Genomic DNA, 17082 nt, shown 5'->3' on the forward strand with positions numbered 1-17082 from the left:
GCCCCCAGGTGAGGGGGGACATGCGGGGGGGTCTGCGCAGTGACCGAGCTGGGGGGGCTGAGGGCTGGGCACTGGGTGCACCCCCCGCACCACCAGTGCCTCAGTTTCCCCAGTGGGCACCATGCCAGGTGGAGGTGTGGGAGTCCTGGGGTGGGGACACGGGGTGGGGGGGACACTGGGGGGTGCTGGGGTGCTGACCCCCTCCCGTTGCAGGGACACCGCCGGGGCCGAGCGGGTGAAGAGGAGCCCGGGGGGCTGCTGCCCCCACAGCTCCCGCTGCCCCCACAGCACCCGCTGCCCCCACGGCACCCACAGCACCCGCAGCACCCACAGCACCCGCAGCACCCGTCACCCCGGGGCCGCGCTGGGACCCCCAACAATAAACCCCCTTGCAGCCACCTCCTGCCTCTGCCTGCTCGGGGGGACGGGGGCACTGGGGACACTGGGGACACTGGGGGGCACTGGGGCTGGGGACATTGGGAGCACTGGGGACACTGGGGGGGCTGGGGCTGGGGCTGGCGATATTGGGGGCACTGGGTGCACTGGGGCAGGGGACACTGGGGGTGCTGGGGATACTGAGGGCACTGGGGGTGCTGTGGCTGGGGATACTGGGGGCACTGGGGACACTGGGGGTACTGAGGATGCTGGGGGTGCTGGGGCTGGGGATATTGAGGGCACTGAGGACACTGGGGACACGGGCTGGGGATATTGAGGGCACTGGGTGCACTGGGGCTGGGGACACTGGGGGTACTGGGGATGCTGGTACTGAGGACACAGGGGACACTGGGGATGGGGGCACTGGGGACGCTGGGGACTGGGAGAACTGGGGACGCTGGGGACTGGGAGAACTGGGGACACTGAGGGCGCTGGGGGTGCTGGTACTGGAGACACTGGGGTCACTGGGGCTGGGGACGCTGGGGCTGGCAGTGCTTCGGCTGGGCACCATGGAAGCACTGGTGGTGGAGACACTGGGAATACTGGTGCTGCGGGCACGGGGCACACTGGAGGTGCTGGGGCTGGGGACACTGGGGGCACTGGGGACACTGGGGGCTCTGGGGATGCTGGTGCGGGGGACACTGGTGCTGGGACACACCGTGGCTGCCCCGCTGTGGGGGTGTCAGTGCCAGCACGGGGGGTCCCCCCCGCTCCGTGGGGCACAACGTGGGGCTGGGCGGGGAGGCACGGGGGCCTCGCGTGTCCCTGCACACGCCTGCGGTGCACTCACACGTGTGCACACGCGTGTGCAAACACACGCCCATGTACCCGAGCGTGCGTGGCCACCGCACGCCTGCGTCCCCGTGGATGCCAGCCCTGCGTGCCCGGCCGTGCCCGCAGCTCCGCCACGGGTGAGTGTTCACACGCGTGTGCAAGCACCCCCCGGGCGTGCATGAGCGTGGGGGGGGGGGTGTGCCCCAGGGCGCGCACACGCGTGTGCACGGGGCACACCCAGGCCTGGCGCCGCGCGTGTGCAAGGAAGGGGCGCGTGTGCGTGCGTGTGCAGGTGCGTGTGCAAGCGAGTGGGGCGCGGTCCCTTTAAATCCGCCCCCCCCCCCCCCGGTTGCCATGGCAACAGCGCGTCTCCGCACCGCCCCCCCCTCCCCTTAAAGGGGCCGCCCCCCGCCCTCGCCCCCTCCCCAGGCTGCGGGACGCTGCGTGCGGGGGGGGGTCTCACGGGTGAGCACGCGGGGGGCGCGCGGGGGTTTGCACGCGAGCGTGAGCAGGCACGGGGGGGGGTGTGTGTGCGCGCGCACGGGGACGCGTGTGCGTGCGTGTCAGCGCGTGTGCGCACGCGAGCGTGCACGCGCACCGACGCGCGTGAGCAGGCCCGGGCACGCGCGCCGCACCCACGCGCGCACACTCGCGTGCGCACACGCGCTGACACACACGCACACGCGTGCACGCGCACGGGGCGGCGCGCGCTTGCACGCGCGTGTGCGTGCGGCGTTGCGGGGCTCTGCCCGCGGTGCGTGAGCGCGTGAGCGCACCCGGTGCGGGTGTGCAAGGCGGGGGGGGGGGGGTTTTGCACACGCGTGGGCCGACGGGGCGCTGACCGGCCCCGGGGCTCGCGTGTGCCCGCGTGTGCCGGGGGGGTGCGGGGGGGGCCGCGGTACCCGGATCTGGGGGGGGGGGGCAGCGGGAGGCCCGGCCCCGCCGCCCGCAGCCATGAGCGGCCCCGGCCCCGGGTCCCCCCCGGCCCCCGCCGCCGCCCCCCTGGGCCCCCAAGGTAGGGGGGGGTGTGGGGGGGGGGCCGGGGGGGTGATGCCACGCAGGGGGCGGAGGTGGGCACGGGGGGGGGTGGGGATGGGAGGGGGGTGAGGTGGGGGTGGGGGGGTGAGGGGGGGTCTCTTGGGTCGCGCTGTGACCCCCCAGTTGCGGGGGGGGGTGGATGGATTGCATCTCCCCCCCCCCCGCTGCAGCGCCAGCATCCCCCGCCATTGCAGCGCAGCGGCTCCCGGTTGCATGGCAGCCCCCCCCCAATTCCACCGCCCCCACCCAATTGCATCGGCCCCCCCCAGTTGCAGCCCCCCCCCCAGTTCCATCGCCCCCCCCAATTTTATTGCCCCCCCCATTGCTCCCCCATTGCCATGCCCCCCCCCCTTTCCAGTGCACCCCCCCCCCCCACCTGATTCATGTACTGGGTGTAGGAAATACCCCCTCCCCCCCCGGGGGGCTTTTGGGGGATCCCCCCCCCCATCGCCAGGGCAGCCCCCCCAAAGTGCTGCCGGGGGGGGGCTCTGTGGTCCCCAGTGCAGGGACTGGGGGTGCAGTTGCAGCTCCCTGCTGGGGGGAGGTCTGGGGAGGGGGGCAGCAGGTCCGTGTGAGCTCTGCACAGGGGTGGGGAAACTGAGGCACGGCGGGGGCTGCGGTGGCGGGGGTTAGACCTGACCCCCGCCCGGAGGTGTCGGGGGGTCCCGCCCGCGCAGGCAGGGCAGGGTGGTGATGCTGGGGGGGGGGCACGTCCTGGAGTACAAGGCGGGGGTCCTTGCTCCCAGGGGACCCCCCACCCCACCCCCCCATTCCCTGCCTGGTCCCATAACTGGGGGGGCTGTGGGGTGAGTGGGACAGGACAGGGTGGGGGGGGGGCACAGGCACCCCCGGCTGCATTTGACTTGCGCCCCCGTTGCTGCTCTCTCCTCCTCTGCCCCCCCCCCAATATCCCCATGTCCCCCCCCCGTGTCCCTGCACCCCCCCCCGCCGTGTCCCTGCGCCCCCCCCCAGCCATGCAGCAGGTCCTGGACAACCTGATGGGGCTCCCGGGCCCCCCGGGGGGGGCCGACCTGGACATCATCTTCCTCCGGGGCATCATGGAGAGCCCCATCGTGAGGTCCCTGGCGAAGGTAGGGGGGCGCAGGGGGGGCACCGTGTCCCCTCTGTCCCCCCTGCCCCCCCTCTGCGGGTGGCAGCGAGTGGGGCACAGCGGGGGGGGACAGTGGGAGCACGGGGGGGGTGTATGGGGGTGTATGTGCACGTGTGTATGTGATGTGTGTGGGTGCATGAGTGTGTGCGTGTGGGTGCACGTGTGTGCGTGTATGTGTTGTGTGGAGGGAGATGCACGTGCGTGTGAATGCACACGTGTGTATGCATGGATGTGTGCATGGATGCATGTGTGTGTGCATACATGGATATATGCTCCCGTGTGTGCATGCAGGCAGGTGTCTGTGCATGTTTGCACATGTATGTATGCACATGTGTGCATCCATGGATGTACACTTGGGTGTGCATGTAGGGAGGTGTCTGTGTGTGTTTGCACATACATGTGTGTGTGCATGCACGTGTGTGTGCATGTGTGTACATGCATGGATGTACACTTGCACTTTGGTGTGCGTGCAGGGAGGTGTCTGTGTGCACGGACGTGTGTATGCATGTATGCACGTGTGTACGTGCATGGATGTACACTTGCCCTTGGGTGTGCATGCGTGTCCGTGCTCATGTGTGTGTGGTCATGCATGTGCGTGTGTGTCCGTGCTCATATGATGTGTGGGGTCATGTGTGTGCATGTGTGTCCGTGCTCGTGTGTGTGTGTGGTCATACATGTGCGTGTGCACACGGGGCCGTGCCAGGGCCCCCCCCGCGCCAGGACCAGCTGCCGGGGGGATTGGGGGGCGCGGGGGGTCCCTGATCCCCCCCCTGCCCCCCCCAGGCCCACGAGCGGCTGGAGGAGACGAAGCTGGAGGCGGTGCGGGCCGACAACGTGGAGCTGGTGCAGGAGATCCTGCGGGACCTGGGGCGCCTGGCGCGGCAGGACAGCACCGCCGCCGAGCTGGCCCGCATCCTGCGCGAGCCCCACTTCCAGGTGTGCATGCGAGGCCCACGCGTGTCACACGCGTGTGCAAAGGGGGGGTGTGACACCCGCCGCCCCGTGTGTTGCAGTCCTTGCTGGAGACCCACGACTCGGTGGCCTCCAAGAGCTACGAGACGCCCCCGCCCAGCCCCGTGCTGGATGCGACCTTCAGCAACCAGCCCGTGCCCCCCGACGCCGTGCGCATGGTGGGCATCCGCAAGGCGGCCGGCGAGAACCTGGTGAGCCCGGGCCTGGGGTGCTGGGGGCACTGGGGGGGGTGCTGGGGGCACTGGGGGGTGCTGGGGTGTTTCAGGGTGCAGGGGACATTGGGGGCATCACTGGGTGCTGGGGGCATTGTGGGGTGCTGGGATGTTACAGGGTGCTGGGGTGCTGTGGGGTGCTGTGGATCTTGTGGGGTGCTGCAGGGTGCCGGTGACATTGGGGGGTGCTGAGGACGTTGCAGGGTGCTGAGCATGTTAGGAACATTGATGGGTGCTGGGGTGTTGCTGGGGCCGTTGCAGGGTGCTGGGGACATTGGGGGTGACACTGGGTGCTGGGGACATTGCAGGGTGCTGGGGACATTGGGGGTGTCACTGGGTGCTGGGGGTGTTTCAGGGTGCTGGGGGCATTGTGGGGTGCTGGGATGTTAGAGGGTGCTGGGGTGTTGTGGGGTGCTGGAGTGTTTCAGGGTGCTGGGGACGTTGCGGGATGTTGGGGACATTGGGGGCATCACTGGGTGCTGGGGACATTGCAGGGTGCTGGGGACATTGGGGGTGTCACTGGGTGCTGGGGTGTTTCAGGGTGCTGGGGGTGCCCGGCAGGTGCCGGGGGTGCTGATCGGGGCTGTGCCGGGCAGGGGGTGACGTTCCGGGTGGAGCGGGGGGAGCTGGTCATCGCCCGCATCCTGCACGGGGGGATGGTGGCGCAGCAGGGGCTGCTGCACGTCGGGGACGTGATCCGGGAGGTGGACGGGCGGGCGGTGGGCAGCGACCCGCGGGCGCTGCAGGACACCCTGCGCCGGGCCAGCGGCAGCGTCCTGCTCAAGGTGCTGCCCAGCTACCAGGAGCCGCACCCGCCGCGACAGGTACCCCCCTGACCCACCCCGCACCCCACCCTGCACCCCTCACCCCCCCCTGCCCGGGGGTCCCCCTACCCTGTGCCCCCATGTCCCCATTTCAGTGTCCCCCCACCTCTGTGTCCCCACGTCCGTGCTGTCCCCGTGCCGCCCTGCCAACATCACCCCACGCCCACGTGCCCCATGGCTGGCAGGACCCCGTGTCCCCCACTGTGCCCTGTGCCACCCGCACTGGTGAGGGCACCTGGCTGCGGTGGCACCTGCCCTGTCCCCATCCCTGCCCTGTCCCTGTCCCCACAGCAGGACCCGTGTGCCCGGGTGACAAAGGGTGCCCTGTCCCCCCCCTTCCCCGTGCCAGTCACCCTGACTCCCTGGGGACAAAGCAGCGCTGTCAATGTGTCCCCTGGCACCGCGTGTCCCCGCGCCGGGCTGGCCCTGCGGCACCGAGAGGGGGGTCCCGTGTGCGAGCACACGCGTGTGCAGCGTGGCGTGTGCCCTCACACACATGTGTGCCATCGCGGTGGTGGTGGCGCTGGGCGCCTGCGTGTGCCTGTGCGTGGGCGCGGGGCTGTGCGTGGGGGCCGCTGTGGGGGCCCTGTGGGGCGCGGCGGTGGCCGCCGGTGCCGCCTGCGTGTGCGTGGGTGCCGCGCAGGCCTGGCTGCGCCGGGGCGCACACGCGTGTGCACGGCACGGCTCCTCCCCGGCACGCTGGGGAAACTGAGGCACGGGCCGGTGGCATCCAGTGGGGAGCCCAGGGGTCTTGCAGCCACCTGTGTCCCCCCCCCGGTCCCCAGGTCTTTGTCAAGTGCCACTTCGACTACGACCCGGCCACCGACAGCCTCATCCCGTGCCAGGAGGCCGGGCTCAAGTTCACGGCCGGTGACCTGCTGCAGATCGTCAACCAGGACGACCCCAACTGGTGGCAGGTCAGGGGGCAACCCTGGAGCAGCAGGGGGGGGGCTCCTGGCTCTTTGCCCCCCTCTTGGGGGTCCCCCTTCCTGGCAGCTGGGGTCCATGGAGGGTCAGGGGGGTCCCTGGGGCTGGGAGGGTCCCTGGGAGCTTGAGGGGTCCCTGTGGGGCATAGGGGGGTCCCTGGGAGATGTCGGGGTCCCTGTGGGACTTGGAGGGTCCCTGTGGGGCTTGGGGGGTCTCTGGGAGATGGGGGGGTCCCTGTGGGTCTTGTGGGGGTCCCTGGGAGCTTGAGGGGTCTTCGTGGGACTTGGGGGGTCCCTGTGGGTCTTGGGGGGTCCCTGGGAGATATGGGAGTCCCTGTGGGTCATAGGGGGTCCCTGTGGGTCTTGGGGGGTCCCTGGGGGCTTGGAGGGTCCCTGGGGGCTTGAGGGGTCCCTGTGGGGCTTGGGGGGTCCCTGGGAGCTGGGGGTGTCCCTGGAGCTGGGGGGGGGTCCAGGGGTGTCCCTGTGGGGCTGGGTGGGTCCCTGGGAGCTCAGGGGGGCTCCCTGTGAGTCTTGGGAGGGTCCCTGTGAGGCTGGGGGTGGTCCCTGGAGCTGGGGAGGGTCCCTGGGAGCTGGGGGGGTCCCTGTGGTGCTGGGGGGTCCCCACGCGCCGTGCTGTCCCCCCAGGCGTGCCACGTGGAGGGGGGCAGCGCGGGGCTGGTGCCCAGCCAGCTGCTGGAGGAGAAGCGCAAGGCCTTCGTCAGGCGGGACGCAGAGGTGGCCCCCGTGCCCGGTACGGGGCCCCCGCCCCGGGACACCGGGGGGACACGGCCCTGGGGGCGGGGGGACAGGGGGCACCTCCCGACGGGGAGCATGGCGGGTCCCCTGTGCCCTGTGGAGATGTCCTCATTGCCCCAGGGTGATGTCCCCATCCCTGTGGCACTGTCCCACTGTCCCTGCAGCAGGTCCCAGCTCCCAGGGTGATGTCCCCATGCCATGGCACTGCCCATGTGGCAGGTCCCCAACTCCTTGGGTGATGTCCCTATGCCATGGCACTGCCCGTGTGGCAGGTCCCATCTCCCAGGGTGATGTCCCCATGCCATGGCACTGCCCATGTGACAGGTCCCAGCTCCCAGGGTGATGTCCCCATGCCATGGCAGTGCCCATGTGGCAGGTCCCCAGCTCCCAGGGTGATGTCCCCATGCCATGGCACTGCCCATGTGGCAGGTCCCCAACTCCTTGGGTGATGTCCCTATGCCCATGGCACTGTCATGTGGCAGGTCCCAGCTCCCAGGGTGATGTCTCTGTGCCTGTGGCACTGCCCACATGGCAGGTCCCAGCTCTCATGGCACTGTCCCCATGCCATGGTGCTGTCCCTGTGCCACGGCTCTGTCCCTGTCCCCATCCCCAGCTCAGCCAGCCCCCGTGCCCTCCGCAGGGACCCTGTGTGGCAGCCTCAGCGGGAAGAGGAAGAAGAGGATGATGTACCTGACGACGAAGAACGCCGGTGAGTGTCCCCCAGGGAAGGTGACAGTCCCCAGGCCGTGCCCGTGGCAGGCTCGTGGTGGCACCTCGTGGGACAGGGTGCCTTGGGGTCCCCGTGGCAGCCGCTTTGGGGTCCCCCTGCGGGTGACAGCCCCGTCCCTCGCGCAGAGTTCGACCGCCACGAGCTGCTGATCTACGAGGAGGTGGCGCGGATGCCACCCTTCCGCCGGAAAACCCTGGTGCTCCTCGGGGCGCAGGGCGTGGGGCGCCGCAGCCTCAAGAACAAGCTCATCCTGTCGGACCAGGCGCGCTACGGCACCACTGTCCCCTGTGAGTGGCCCCGTGTCCCTGCCACCAGCACCGGCCCTGTGAGCGTCACCGTCCCTCACCAGCATCCCTGTCCCCTGTGGGCATCCCTGTCCCCCACAAGCATCCCTGTCCCCCACAAGTGTCCCTGTCCCCCACAAGTATCCCTGTCCCCCACATGTGTCCCTGTCCCCTGTGAACGTCCCTGTCCCCTGTGAACGTCCCTGTCCCTGTCCCCCAGGAGCATCCCTGTCCCCAAGTGTCCCTGTCCCCTGCAAGCATCCCAGTCCCCTGTGAACGTCCCTGTCCCCTGTAGGCATTACTGTCCCCTGTGACCATCCCTGTCCCCCACGGGCATCCCTGTCCCCCACAAGCATCCTTGTCCCCTGAAGGCATCCCTGTCCCCAACCAGCATCCCTGTCCCCCACAGCGTCCCTGTCCCCTGTGAGCATCCCTGTCCCCTGTGAATGTCCCTGTCTCCTGCGAGCATCCCTGTCCCCCACAAGTGTCCCTGTCCCCCACAAGTGTCCCTGTCCCCCACAAGTGTCCCTGTCCCCTGCAAGCATCCCAGTCCCCTGTGAATGTCCCTGTCCCCTGTGGGCATCCCTGTCCCCTGCAGGCATCCCTGTCCCCCGCAAGTGTTCCTGTCCCCAGCCAGTCTCCCTGTCCCCTGTGAATGTCCCTGTCCCCTGTGAGCATCCCTGTCCCCGACAAGTGTCCCTGTCCCCTGCGAGCATCACCATCTCTGGCCCAGCCCAGCCCTCACCGGGGACACGCACCCCTGGGCACACGGGTGCAGCATGGCAGCCCCTTGGCTGTCCCCGCGGGCTGTGGGTGACACTGAGGGGCCACCCCGGGACAGACACGTCGCGGAAGCCGAAGGAGAGCGAGCGGGACGGGCAGGGGTACCGCTTCGTGTCGCGGGCCGAGATGGAGGCGGACATCAAGGCCGGGCGGTACCTGGAGCACGGCGAGTACGAGGGCAACCTCTACGGCACCCGCCTCGACTCCATCCACGCCGTGGTGGAGGCCGGCAAGATGTGCGTCCTGGACGTCAACCCCCAGGTAGGGGACGTTAGGGACACGCCGAGGGGTGGCCGGGGGCTCGGTGCTGGCACTCAGCGCCGTCCCCTCCCGCCCAGGCAGTGAAGGTGCTGAGGACCGCCGAATTTGTGCCATATGTGGTTTTCATCGAAGCCCCCGGCCCCGAGACGCTGCGGGCTATGAACAGGGCGGCGTTGGCTAGCGGCGTGGCCACCAAGCAGCTCACGGTGGGTGCTGGGAGGGGGGTGTGTGGGGCAATGGGGAGCGATGGGGAAACTGAGGCAGGGTTTGTGCCGTGGGGGGGGCAGGAGGCCGACGCCAGGCGGACGGCGGAGGAGAGCGGCCGCATCCAGCGCGGCTACGGCCACTACTTCGACCTCAGCCTCACCAACGATGACCTGGAGCGCACCTTCGGGCGGCTGCGCGACGCCATGGACCGCCTGCGCGCCCAGCCCCAGTGGGTGCCCGTCACCTGGGTCTACTAGTGCCCCCCCCCCCCCCCCATCACCCCCCGACACCCCCCCCAGCCTGGCCAGGAGGGCTGCGGGGGGGGCAGACCTTGGTCTCACTGGTGTGATGAGCTCGCCGTGCTCAGCACCCCGGGGGGGGGGATGCCCGGCCCCTCTCGCCCTCCTACCCACCCCCCAGATTTATGGGGGGGTCCCATAGTGGGGGACAGACCCCCCCCAAGCCGTGCCCAGCACCCACACAGCTATTCACTGCCAAAACCTCCCCCCCCTCCCTGTATTACCCCAGGGGACTCTGCCCCACCCCCCCCCGGGGTTGCGGCGAGTTGGGGGGCACAGGGAGGATGGGGGGGGGGTCTCCCAGCACTGCGTGGCTCCAGCCCCTCGTACCCCGTGCCTCAGTTTCCCCACAGGGAAGCCCACCCCGTGCCTCAGTTTCCCCGTGGGGAAGCCCCCCCCCCCCATCCCAGGGCAGCGCTGGGGTTGAGACCCCCCCCTCCCAGGGCTGGGGGAGTGGGATGAGGGGGGGGGTCACACCCAGCTGGAGCCCCATAAGCTGCTGTGGACCCCAGTGTCCCCCCCTCCAGGCCTCAACCCCCCCGGGGACCCCCTGTCACCCTAACCAGGGTGGGGGTCCCCCCCCATCACCCCTTCCCAGGTAGCAATAACCACCCCCCCCCAAGACCCCCTGCCCGCGTGGGTTCAGCGCTGTAATTAACCCTTAATTAACCTTAATTAACCCTGTCATTAACCCGGGGGGGGGGTGTCTACGGCTGGGGCGCTGCCGGGGGTGTCTGGCGGGGGGGGTCTACCATGGGGTGACCCCGAGGGACGGGGACACGGGGAGCGCAGGGCACACACGTGTAGGTGTGTGCACATGCGTGTGCCCCCCCCCTCCTGCCCCAGGGCGCCCCCCCCGCCACAGCCACCCTCTGTCCTTGTCCCCAAATTGCTCCTTTTTGGTACTTCGTTGTGACTTTTATTAAAGATGAAGGAGATGGAAGCGGCGGGGCTGTCCCCGACGGCCGAATCCTGCTGGGACACGTGTGTGCACGTGTGTGGGTGTGCACGTGTGTGGGTGTGCACGTGTGTGGGCGCACACGCGTGTGCATGCAGACGTGGCTGTGTTTGGGGTTTGGTGGTGGGATGCTGGGGTTGTTGGGTGGGGTTTGGGTGTTGGGGGGGTCAGTGTGTGGGGTGTTGTGTGTGTGTGTTGGGGTGTGCGTGTGTACATGTGTGTGCATGTGTGCACGCGTGTGCCGTCGCACGCCCTTACGTGGTGCTGCCGGGAGAGGTCAGCAGAGCTGCAGGCGCCAGAGCTGGGGGTGGGGGGTGTGTGCACGCATGGGGGGGTGGGGGGGGGGTGAGGGGGTGCACGTGTGGGTGTGCACAGGGGGCGTGTATGGGTGCACGTGTGTGTGTTTGCACAGACGTGTGCGTGTGTTACCCCGTTGTGCCGTGGCTGTAAGGGGCCGTGGCTATAAGGTACCGTGGCTATAAGGTACCGTGGCTATAAGGGGCCGTGGCTACAAGGTGCCGTGGCTATAAGGTGCTGTGGCTATAAGGGGCCGTGGCTACAAGGTGCCGTGGCTGTAAGGTAGCGTGGCTACAAGGTGCCGTGGCTATAATGTGCCGTGACTATAAGGTGCCGTGGCTATAAGGTGCTGTGACTATAAGGTGCCGTGGCTGTAAGGGGCCGTGGCTATAAGGTGCCCTGGCTATAAGGTGCCGTGGCTATAGGGTGCCGTGGCTATAAGGTACCGTGGCTACAAGGTACCGTGGCTACAAGGTGCTGTGGCTATAATGTGCTGTGGCTATAAAGTACCGTGGCTATGAGGTACCATGACTATAAGGGGCCATGGCTATAAGGTACCATGGCTATAAGGTGCCGTGGCTATAGGGGCTGTGGCTATGGGATGGGATGGGGATGTGGTTGACGACGGGACGGGGCCAAGGCCTGGCTGTCACCCACTCCCGTGCCCGCCTGGCACAGTTCATGCCGTGCCCCCAACTCTCCCCTTCTCCCCCCGTAGCACCCCCAGCTCCTCCAGTTCCCCAACACCACCATAACTGGGAGCTCTTCTACACCTTTTACCATAATAAATAGAGTTGGGGGGGGCATGGGACCACGTACTGGGGGGGGGACATGGACTCAGGGGTCCGGATGGCCAGTCCATGTGCCCCCCCCCAAGTGAAGGGTGGGGGTGTCACCAGGCTGTCCCTGGGGGGTCACCCCTAGAAGCTGGTCTGGGAGGCGAAGGGGGGTTGAGCCACGGGGCCGCGACCGCATTCGGGGCAGGGTCCCTGCGGGGGTGGGTAGAGGGAGGGCTTCGCCGTCACCTAAAGGGGAGTGGGGGGTCAGTGGGGACGGGGCGTGTGGTGCCCCAGGGAAGGAGGGTGCCCCCAGCCCAGGGCTGAGCTCAGGGCACTGGAAGTGGGGCCCCTGCTTTGGGATATGGCAAGGCAGGGGGCATGGGAGGAGGGGAAGGTGCCCCTGGCATGGGGGGGGGGTTGTGGGCCCCATAGTGCCCCCCATGCCCTGCTGAGCCCCATAGCCCCAGTGTCCATCACTCTATAGCCCCACCACCCCATTGCCCCAGTACCCACCACCCCATTGCCCTAGTACCCACCACCCCATACCCCCAGCACCCACCAAACCATAGCCCAGCACCCAGCACCCTATAGCCCCAGTATCCAGCACCCTGTACCCCCAGCACCCACCACCCCATAGCCCCATCACCCCATAGCTCCACCACCCCATAGCCCCAGCACCTATCACTCCGTACCCCCAGCACCCACCACCCCACAGCCCCAGCACCCCATAGCCCACCCCATCCCCCCCTCCCAGGCTCAGCCGGGTGCCCAGCACCCACTGCCGGGTGGGACCCACCTCACTGTAGGGTGGGGGCTCCAGGCCCACCGGGATGCCCCCCCCGGGCAGGCTGGGGAGCGCGGGCATCGGGGCCAGCGGCGGGGGTGCGGGGCCCTGGGGGTCCCCGTAGGGCGGGGGGGGCGCGGGGTCACGGCAGAACTTGTGGCAGAGGTGGAAGATCATGATGAGGAAGGTGATGGCGATGAAGACGACGATGATGACGATGAAGAACATGATCCTGGGGACACCGAGAGGTGCGTGCTGGGGGCTGGCAGGTGCCCTCCCCCCTCCCTGGCACCCCAAGGTGCCACCCCCCCCCCCACCCCAGCCCTGTCCCCGCACCCACAGTGCCCATGGGACCTCTCCCAGGACCCTCACCCACAGCCCCCATCACTGGGACCCTCCACGGGGTCACCCTGACCTCTGTCCCCCCCCCACCCCATCATCTCCCCCCCCAGGCCAACAAACCCAGGTGTCCTGGCACCCCCCCGGCACCGCCGCGCCACCCTCCTCGCCACCGCTGGACTGTGGACCCGGGTGCCCGGGGCACCCCGCACCCATCACCCCGCACCCAGCACCCTTTGCCCCCTCCCTGCCCCACTGTGGACTTTGCCCTGGGTGGGGGGACCCCCGCGGTGGGGCAGTTTGGGGTGAGTTGGGCCACTGCGGAGGGGGGGTGGGAGCAAGCTGAGGGTGCTGGCACCCTGCTGGGGGGTGCTGCCCCCCAAACTGGGGGGTGGGGGGGGTTGAGGTCATCCTGCTACTGGGATGGGGGTCCCTGAGGTGCTGGGGAGGGGGGGGGGTCTGTCCTGGCCTGGCTGTCTGTCTGTCCTCTGGTGCTCGGTGCTGCATGGGGTGGTGGTGGGGGGGGTGTTCATGGCACCCCCGGAGTGTCCCGCTGCCAGCCCAGCCGCCGGGACGCCTCGGTGATGGGCGCCCCACACTGAGAGGGTGCAGTAGGAGCCGCAGGGACTGGGTGCTCCTGATGTCCCCACCCTGGGGTGGTCTGGGGAGGGGGACGGGAGGCCTCAGCTTGCTGTCCCCGCCCCGCTCCCTCTTCTCCCTCCACCCCTCCGCCCATCACCCCTCCTCTGGTCCGTCCCCCAGCCCTCCCTCACCCCCCTCCCATCCCTCCTTCCCCTGTTTCGGGGAGCTCGGGGCTGGGGGGGGGGACGACACTCGGCTCACTCGGTGTCCCCGTGCCCTCCTCGGGGGGTCCCCGGCCGGGGGGACACTCCGGGGCTGGCCCTTCCCCACCCCCGCCGGGGCCCTTCCCCGCTCCTGCTGATGTGGCACCCGGTGGCCCCGTCCCACGCTCCCTCCCCATGTCCCCATGTCCCCATGTCCCCGTGTCCCCGTGTCCCCAGTGCCACCCCGGCCCTTGGGGCTGCGCTACCCGCGGCTGCCTCCCGTTTGCGGCGGGGGTTTGGGGTGCCCGGCTGTGGGTGGGGAGGGGGTTTTGGGGTGCCCCTGACTTCGTTTCAGTCCCAGCTGGTGGTGGGACATAGGGGACAGCTTGGGGGGGGGGGGGAATCGGGGGCTGGGGGGTGCTGGGGGGATGCTGGGGGGCTGTTGGGGGGATGTTGGGGGGCTTCCAGGGCCAGGGGATGCTGGGGGGCTGTTGGGACTGGGGGATGCTGGGGGGATGCTGGTGGGATGTTGGGGAGATGTTGGGGGGATACTGGGGGGCTGCCAGGGCTGGGGGGGTGCTGTGGGGATGCTGTGGGGATACTGGGGGGATGCTGGGGGGATGCTGGAGGGCTGTTGGGGGGCTGCCAGGGCTGGGGGGACGCTGGGAGGATGCTGGGGGGATGCTGGGAGGATACTGGGGGGATACTGGGGGGATAGTGGGGGGCTTCCAGAGCCAGGGGATGCTGCGTTCGCTCCCAGTGGTCCCAAGGGACATTCTGGGGACAGTGGGACTTGGCGCTGGAGCTGGTGGGGGAGCCCTGAGCCCTACAGGGGCCGGAGGGGGGTGTGTGCACGTGTGGTGCACGCTTGGGGGAAGGGGGTGTCTGTGCACACGTGTGTGTGCAATGTACACGTGTGTGTGTGCAGCGCGTGCTCGGTGTGTGGGGAATGGGCACAGGGGGTGCTCGGGGTGACACAGGGGGTGCTCGGGGTGACACAGGGGGTACCCAGGGTGACACAGGGGGTGCTCAGGGTGGCACAGTGGTGCTCAGGGTGGTATATGGGGTGCTTGAGGTGGCACGGGGCATGCTCAGGGTGGCACAGTGGTGCCCAGGGTGGCATATGAGATGCTCAGGGTGGCTCACAGGGTGTACAAGGTGGCACAGGGGCTGCCCAGGGGTGCACAGGGTGGCACAGGGGACACTGGGGTGGCACAGGGGACGCCCGGGGTGGCACAGGGGATGCCTGGCCTTGCACACCCTCTGGTCATGCCCTGCTGCTGTGCTAGAGCCGCACCCCCGGGGCCAGGCAGGGAGGTGGTGGCAGAGGGGACAGTGGGGGGGACAAGGGGGTGGCATGGGGCTGACCCACGGTGCTGGGGGACAAGGGGGGCTCGGAGACCAGGGGGTGGCGGGGCCGGGGGGCGCCGAGGCGCTGCCCTAAGCAGGATCAGCCCCCTGGGGTGGCTCTGGGGGCATAATTGGCTCAAGGGCTTAATGAAGGATTTGCTGCCACGCGTCCTCCCGTGCCCCCGGGGGGTCCCAAATCGGGGGGACCACCCCCCCCCAAAATCAGCCTCCTGCTGAGGCAGAGCCCCCCCCCCCCCAGCCAGGCCAGACCCCCCTCCCCGCTCCAGCCCTTCCAGCTGTGCCCAGTTTGCCAGGTCTCTGCTGTGGGGCTCCTTCACCCCCGTGGGTGCCTGCACCCCGTACCCACCCCCGGGGCCAGGGCGCTGGGTGTGCCCCCACCCCGGGAGGAGGAGAGGGTGCCCAGGGGCTTTTTTTAGGGCTCCTAATTACACGGCAGCGGCGCAGGGTGGAATTAAATCCGGGCTGGAGGCAGAAATAGCCGCGGGGCCAGGTGGGTGCTGGCGGCCGAACCCGGCTGGACACGTGGGCACCAACACCGGGGGGGGGGTGTCACACTCACACATACATGCACACACGTGTACATGCACCCCCTGGCACATGGAAGCCCCTCGGACCCTACTGATTCCTCCCCCACGGTGCCACCGGCTCCAGCGGGCACAGCCCTGCCCTGGCAGCGGGGACACGCCAGCCGCTGTCCCCAGATGACCCCGTGTCGCCGCTGCCCATTTCCCAACCCAGGCTGGCAGCTGGGGAAGGAGGGGGGGAGACACGGGGGCAGCCGGGCACCGGTGCCACCCTGGCACAGCCATGCCAGCGTGGGACATGCCACCGTCCCCACTGGTGCCACCAGCGGGGTGGACGCCCCGGGCTCACCTCCCGCTGGCGTGGGGTTGGCTTGGCGGCGCCCGCAGACACGCGGGTGCGTAAGTGGCTCTGCCGAGGGACCCCGAAAACGGGAGAACCGGCGGCGGCGGGGGCCTCCCGGCGGGGCACGGCTGCGGGCAGTGGTGGGCACAGCTGGCGTGCCTCAGTTTCCCCAGTGGGTTGGGGAGCTGGGGAATGGTGGGGGGGTGGCGAGGATGCACCCAGCCGTGTGTCCCCGTCCCCTCCCTGGGAATGCTCACGCTGTCGGGTGGGCAGACGTGCTGTGATCGCCGGGCCCGCACACGAGCACACGCAAGCACACACATGCACAAGCACACACAAGCAAGCACAAGCACACATATGCACAAGTACACACATGCACAAGCACACACGCACAAGCACACACATGCACGCACAAGCACACACATGCACACGCAAGCACCCACAAGCACACACACGCGTGCACAAGAGCACACACGCGTGCACAAGAGCACACACATGTGCACACGTGCCGGAGCCCCCCAAACGGCCCCAGCTCTGCTCCCTGGGCACAGGGACGCCGCCGAGGGGCTGGCGCGTGTCTCCGTCCCTGTTCCCGCGCCCCATCCAGGCCGCTGTCACCCCTCGGCGCCCCCCGCCCGGCCCCTCTCCCCGCCCCCGGCCCGGCCCAGCCCGGCCGTTTGAAGCGATTTTTTCCACCGCTCCTGCCAAGAGCCCTAACGAGAAACAAACGGCTCCGGGCGGCCCCACACCTCCGGCTGCCACCGGGACGGGGCCTCCCTGGGCACCGCCGTGTGCCCGCCCCGCACCGGCCCTGGGCATCTCCATCCTGCCCACGAGCTACTGTCCCTGGGCATCTGCATCCTGCCCATCTGGGACCGTCACTGGGCATCTCCATCCTGCCCAGCCAGGACCATCACTGGGCATCTCCATCCTGCCCAAATGACACCATCCCTGGGCATCTCTGTCCTGCCCATGTGCCACCTTCCTTGGGCATCTTCATCCTTCCTAGTTGGGACCATCCCTGGGCATCTCCATCCTTCCCAGTTGGCACCATCCCAGGATATCTCCATCCCACCCATGTGTCACCATCCTTGGGCATATCCATCCCCTGGTTGGGACCATCCCTGAGCATCTCCATCCTGCCCACCCAGGACCTTCACTGGGCATCTCCATCCTGCCCATGTGCCACCATCCCTGGGCATCTCCATCCTGCCCAAATGCCACCACCCCTGGGCATCTCCATCCCACCACAGCACAGAGATGGGCCAAGGAAGGGTCCCCCCCCCGCAA

At 69.0% G+C, this 17082-nt stretch overlaps 1 protein-coding gene across 2 annotated transcripts; it reads left to right on the forward strand.

The window, feature by feature from the left end:
- Nucleotides 1-3221: 3221 nt before the first annotated feature.
- MPP2 (MAGUK p55 scaffold protein 2) lies at nt 3222-9570 on the forward strand. 2 transcript variants are annotated; one of them, XM_068418747.1, is made up of 11 exons: nt 3222-3338; nt 4142-4294; nt 4372-4521; nt 5139-5366; nt 6152-6283; nt 6938-7043; nt 7689-7757; nt 7904-8065; nt 8904-9106; nt 9184-9312; nt 9394-9570. In XM_068418747.1, exons 1-11 carry the CDS (start codon nt 3222-3224, stop codon nt 9568-9570), a joined length of 1626 nt encoding a protein of 541 aa, XP_068274848.1. The 2 variants fall into 2 exon arrangements, with proteins under 2 accessions (XP_068274848.1, XP_068274849.1); XM_068418748.1 differs by having other exon boundaries at nt 6938-7027; nt 7667-7757.
- Nucleotides 9571-17082: the final 7512 nt, after the last annotated feature.

Source organism: Nyctibius grandis, chromosome 26 (assembly GCF_013368605.1).
Source record: "Nyctibius grandis isolate bNycGra1 chromosome 26, bNycGra1.pri, whole genome shotgun sequence".
In the NCBI taxonomy this organism is placed as follows: domain Eukaryota; kingdom Metazoa; phylum Chordata; class Aves; order Nyctibiiformes; family Nyctibiidae; genus Nyctibius; species Nyctibius grandis.

Coding starts and splice junctions, on each gene's coding strand:
- MPP2 (XM_068418748.1), top strand. CDS start 3,222: ATGCAGCAGGTCCTGGACAACCTGATGGGGCTCCCGGGCCCCCCGGGG. Junction 4,522..5,138: donor AGGCGGCCGGCGAGAACCTG/GTGAGCCCGGGC, acceptor TGTGCCGGGCAG/GGGGTGACGTTCCGGGTGGA. Junction 7,758..7,903: donor CCTGACGACGAAGAACGCCG/GTGAGTGTCCCC, acceptor TCCCTCGCGCAG/AGTTCGACCGCCACGAGCTG.